Source organism: Bombina bombina, chromosome 3, assembly GCF_027579735.1.
Source record: "Bombina bombina isolate aBomBom1 chromosome 3, aBomBom1.pri, whole genome shotgun sequence".
NCBI classification, from domain to species: Eukaryota; Metazoa; Chordata; class Amphibia; order Anura; family Bombinatoridae; genus Bombina; species Bombina bombina.
The window spans coordinates 614,884,989-614,890,988 of NC_069501.1; the positions used below are offsets into that span (position 1 = coordinate 614,884,989).

The 6,000-nt window shown below is 38.3% G+C and overlaps 1 protein-coding gene across 1 annotated transcript in view; it reads left to right on the top strand.

Annotated features, from left to right (window-relative positions):
- Nucleotides 1-5,651, top strand: part of KCNQ4 (potassium voltage-gated channel subfamily Q member 4) — a 518,522-nt gene extending 512,871 nt beyond the window's left edge. Inside the window, exon 14 of the mRNA XM_053707227.1 lies at nucleotides 3,621-5,651. Within this exon, the coding sequence (XP_053563202.1) occupies nucleotides 3,621-3,839 (219 nt within the window). The 3' untranslated portion in view covers nucleotides 3,840-5,651. The remainder of the gene's footprint in view (nucleotides 1-3,620) is intronic.
- Nucleotides 5,652-6,000: the final 349 nt, after the last annotated feature.

A 6,000-nucleotide genomic window follows, 5' to 3' on the forward strand; every position in this document is an offset into this window, starting at 1 on the left:
ACGGCTGTAACCAACTCACGGAGGATATCGAGTGGAAAGTTTGGGGTAAGCCCCTGTTTGCTAGCAAACCAACATTAAGGATACTGTAAGTGTACACCAGACTGTCATTTATTTGTACTACGAACTTTCTCTGCTATTATAATTATCATATGGCGGCAACTTAAGGACTTTTACTCACGGAGACGTCCGTTTTTATTTACTATTGTGTATTATTTGCTGTGCATTAAATTGATGCAATTTTTTTAAGATATGCCAAATGTCTATGCCAATTTCATTTATATAGTCTTACCTCCTAGCACCTTTAGCTATAGCGCTCCTGATATACTCTCCTTTTCTGAGCTGTTTTTGACCCTTCTCACCATCCTTTGCCTCTCCGATATTTTATTTGGCCTGCCACTTCTGGCCTTAACAAGAACTGTGCCTGTGGTCTTCCATTTCCTCACTATGTTCCCCACAGTGGACACTTGACAGCTTAAATCTCTGCAATAGTTTTTTTTAGCCTTCTCCTAAACCATAATGTTGAACAATCTTTGTTTTCAGGTGATTTGAGAGTTGTTTTGAGGCCCCCATGTTGCCACTCTTCAGAGGAAAGTCAAAGAGAACAACAACTTGCAATTGGCCACCTTAAATACCTTTTCTCATGATTGGATGCACCTGTCTATGAAGTTGAAGGCTTAATGGGCTCACCAAACCAATTGTGTGTTCCAATTAATCATTGCTAGGTAGTTACAGGTATTCAAATAAACAAAATGATAAAGGTGCCCAAATTCATGCACCTGTCTAATTTCGTTTGGATGCATATTGCACATTTTCTGTTAATCCAATAAACCTCATTTCACTACTGAAATATTACTGTGTCCTTCAGTTATTTGATAGATCAAAATGAAATTGCTGATCCAAATACCCAATTATTTAGAAACGAAAATCATGGAAATTGTCAGGGGTGCCTAAACTTTTGCATACAACTGTACATACATACACATGTCTAAGTATGTATGTATGTATATATATTTACAGTATCTCACAAAAGTAAGTACACCTCTCACATTTTTGTAAATATTTTATTATATCTTTTCATGTGACAACACTGAAGAAATTACACTTTGCTACAATGTAAAGTAGTGAGTGTACAGCCTGTATAACAGTGTAAATTTGCTGTTCCCTCAAAATAACTCAACACACACCCATTAATGTCTAAACTGTTGGCAACAAAAGTGAGTACTGTACACCCCTAAGTGGAAATGTCCAAATTGGACCCAAAGTGTCAATATTTTGTGTGGCCACCATTATTTTCCAGCACTACCTTAACCCTCTTGGGCATGGAGTTCACTTGGAGTCCTCTTCCACTCCTCCATGACAACATCACGGAGCTGGTGGATGTTAGAGACCTTGCGCTCCCCCACCTTCTGTTTGAGGATGCCCCACAGATGTTCAATAGGGTTTAGGTCTGGAGACATGCTTGGCCAGTCCATCACCTTTACCCTCACAGCAAGGCAGTGGTCATCTTGGAGGTGTATTTAGGGTCGTTATCATGTTGGAATACTGCCCTATGGCCCAGTCTCCGAAGGGAGGGGATCATGCTCTGCTACAGTATGTCACAGTACATGTTGGCATTCATGGTTCCCTCAATAAACTGTAGCTCCCCAGTGCCGACAGCACTCATGCAGGCCCAGACCATGACACTCCCACCACCATGCTTAACTGTAGGCAAGACACACTTGTCTTTGTACGTCTCACCTGGTTGCCGTCACACACGATTGACACCATCTGAACCAAATAAGTTTATCTTGGTCTCATCGGACCACAGGACATGATTCCAGTAATCCATGTCCTTAGTCTGCTTGTCTTCAGCAAACTGTTTGCAGGCTTTCTTGTGCATCATTTTTTAGAAGATGCACAAGAAGGACGACAGCCATGAAGACCAATTTGATGCAGTGTGCAGCGTATGGTCTGAGCACTGACAGGCTGATCCCCGCCCCTTCAACCTCTGCAGTAATGCTGGCAGCACTCATACGTCTATTTCCAACCTCTGGTTATGCAGCTGAGCACGTGCACTCAACTTCTTTGATCGACCATGGCATAGCCTGTTCTGAGTGGAACCTGTCCTGTGAAACCGCTGTATGGTTTTGCCCACCGTGCTGCAGCTCAGTTTCAGGGTCTTCGCAATCTTCTTATAGCCTAGGCCATCTTTATGTAGAGCAACAGTTCTTTTTTTCAACTCCTCAGAGAGTTCTTTGCGATTAGGTGCCATGCAGAACTTCAACTGACCAGTATGAGAGAGTGTGAGAGCGATAACACCAAATTTAACACACCTGCTTCCCATTCACACCTGAGACCTTGTAACACTAACGAGTCACATGGAGGGAAAATGGGTAACTGGGCCCAATTTGGACATTTCTACTCACTTTTGTTGCCAACGGTTTAGACATTAATGGCTGTGTGTTGAGTTATTTTGAGGGGATAGAAAATTGACACTGTTATACAGGCTGTACACTCACTACTTTACATTGTAGCAAAGTGTCATTTCTTCAGTATTGTCACATGAAAAGATATAATAAAATATTTACAAAAATGGGAGGGGTGTACTCACTTTTGTGAGATACTGTATATATATATATATATATATATATATATATGTGTGTGTGTGTGTGTGTTTGTGTGTAATTATATATTTATATGTGTATATATGTATTTACAGACGTATAAACACATAAATACATATGTACACACACACACACATATATATATATATATATATATATACACACTATATATGTGTGTGTGTGCATTGTAGTATCTGAAAACATGAAAAATCATATTTATGAAATATTCATATTTAATAAAGTTTTTAACTGTGTATGTACTGTACATATTTAAAATTCCAATGTTCTTCACATAGGGAAATTTGTTCTAAGTATTTAAATATATATTCCTATATTGGCATATATCTACTATATATAATCATATTTATATATAGGTATAGATATATATTTTACCAAAACAAACATCAAATGTATATATAAATATTTATTTAAGAATAAATAGAACATAATATCCTACATGAACAACATTGGAATATGAAATATTCATAATTCATGTCAGATTTAGCGCACTTGAATAAACGCGGTCAGGGCGCGAGTATGAGTGTTAGTTTTTTTTTTTTTTTTGCAGTTTTCACGCTCCATTTACTTCTATGGCAAAATATGTTAACACAGTCGCGATATTTGAAGTTCCACTTTTTTTTTTACCTTCATCTCATAATATGAGCACAATCTAAAGCCTACGTCTAGCAAAGTTAATGCCCAAGCGGGAGTGCAATATAGAACTCCACTCGTAAATTAGCCCATTTGTGTTAATTCCATCTTTGTAGTATTTGGCCAATATTTGCTTTAAATAACTTGGAAACCTAGGCATATGGGTTATTCTAAAAATCAGGACAACATAATTAATTAATGTGGAGATCTATTTCTTTATCTACACTTGTTATGTAGAAATGTACATTGTTTAATTATCAACTGCATACTACACCTGATGCATCATTACTTTAATTTGTTATTACTCTCTGTTGAGAGCTGTCTATTCTGTTGAAGGTGATCATTTGTACATATCTCTCTTCACAGGTACAGTCCATTGAAGATAAACTCGATATATTGCTGGGTTTCTATTCTCAGTGTCTCCGAAGAGGTCCCGTAAGCTCGTTCACACTGACCTCCCTTCAAATGCCACTGATTGACCAGGACATGACTTCTGATTACCAGAGCCCTGTTGATCAAGCAGATATCTCTGTTTCAGCACAGACACTCAATATCACCCACTCTGACAGCGCCAACACGGAGTGAGAAATAAGCAACCCTGGGGTAACTGCTGTCCCAGATAAATAGCTGCTCCCTCAAAAATGGGCGGTTACATATTACCTCAAGGAGCTTCAGAAAGCATAGTCTATGGACTCTGGTAGCTGTTTGTTTTCTGCTGCTCCCACTGAATTATAACAGACTGAAGAAAAAAGTCTTATGCAATTTAAAAAAAAAGTCCTCTAATAATGGACACTAGTCTAATGCACCACAAGGGTCAGACATACCAGACAAGCCATAGGTCCTCTGTTTGCCACATTGCCATGTGATGATATTTTTTGTGCCATTAGTCTTCATATCACCATGGTTAAGATGAATGACATGATACTTAATCTCATGAGCTGCACTATGGCTACGGACAGCCACATAGGTAAATCTTGTGCATTGTATTGTCATTGCTTCCACATCTTGCTACTTTGGTGGGTGCAATCTTTTCAACACCCAGCCACTAGAAAGTGCCTCAATGACATTAATGTGCAGACACTGTTCCTGTCTATTCTTCATCTCCCTGATAATGGGAAACAAGTCGATTTGTGCACTGGAGATGCAATCAAGAATTTTTCCATGAAGTAGGACATACTGCCTTATTATGGCAGGGATCATTCTAGGGATTTATATAGAACCTTCGTAGTGACACAGACTTCATCTCCAGAGAAGGAAGAATGTCCTTTAAATGGGATATAAACTATATTGTCACCTCCTGAGGGAGAAGGAAATGTTAAAATCTGACAATTTAAAGATGTAAGGATGACTGTGTACATCTGCAGATCAGCGTATGTATGTTTCCAGGGATGTGTTTATATTATATGCTGTGGCTGGTCATAGTATGACTATATGCTGTGTGCACGTGGGTGTAAATGTTTGCACAGACTATGTATAGGCCTGTATAGTATACATTGATTTGTGTTTTTATTTACACACACTTCAAAGATGGTTGACATTACGACAACATGTAAAGATGTCTGTTTGTATCTTTTTTTGTGCATGTATGTATGTATGGGTATCCATACCTAAAATATGCCTGGGTGCTGCATCAGATGTATCAATTTTAAGCAAATATGTTATCCACCCTTACAGGGGAATAGTATGAGGGAAAATATTTATAATATACATGTTATATAATAAATATTTATTCCCCATACAACCTTTCATATATGTTACCCAAAGATGGGGCTATTTATAAATCAGATAATTGTATATGGGTGTACAAAGCCATTTTCTTAAGAACAGTAACAGCATTTAAACAATGACCATAACTTTAAAAATCTTTGGATTAGTGTGCGCTACATGACATAGTCTTACACTAAGATTTAATATTAAAAGGTATTTCCTTTTTTCAGTTCTAAACTACTATAAAAAGCAGAAGATAGAATGTAGTATGGTGGGTAGCCTTCTATTTATTTTCAGTATACTTTAACATAGAACGGTTAACATTGAAAACATACAAAAAAACATAATTTGCTAAAAAATTTGAGGATCTGCTATTATGTCTCACACTAGATTAAGACTTTTAACAGTTACAGACTAATAACTATAAAAGCAATGTGTATCTTGGCTGCTACACTGTTTTTCAGGCTTATGCTTGTGTATTTTTATCCTGAAACCAGAGGTGCCTGACCTTTTTTGTATGATTGCCTGGACTACCTATATTGGGACTGGCTTGTGGCCACATTACATTCTACTCATAATTTTGCTAAAAATAATGGGGCCAATTTATCAAAGGTCTTGCGGACATGATCCGACAGTGCGGATCAGGTCCGCAAGACCTCGCTGAATGCGGAGAGCAATACGTACTCACAAGAGCTGCTGGTGCAACGCCGCCCCCTGCTAACTCGCGGCCAATCGTCCGCCAGCAAGGAGGTGTCAATCAACCCGATCGTATTCGATCGGGTTGAATTGTGGCGATTCCTGTCCGCCTCATCAGAGCAGGCGGACAGGGTTATGGAGCAGTGGTCTTTAGACCGCTGCCTCATAACTGCTGTTTCTGGCGAGTCTGATAAATGGGCCCCAATGCCTCAAAATTAAACTAAATAATCACATTTCTTTAAACATTTCCTAAGAAATGAGTGACTATTACTGCATTTATGTAACAGAATATACTACTCAAAGTATGATACAAATACACGTACTTAATTACGGACATCTTTTT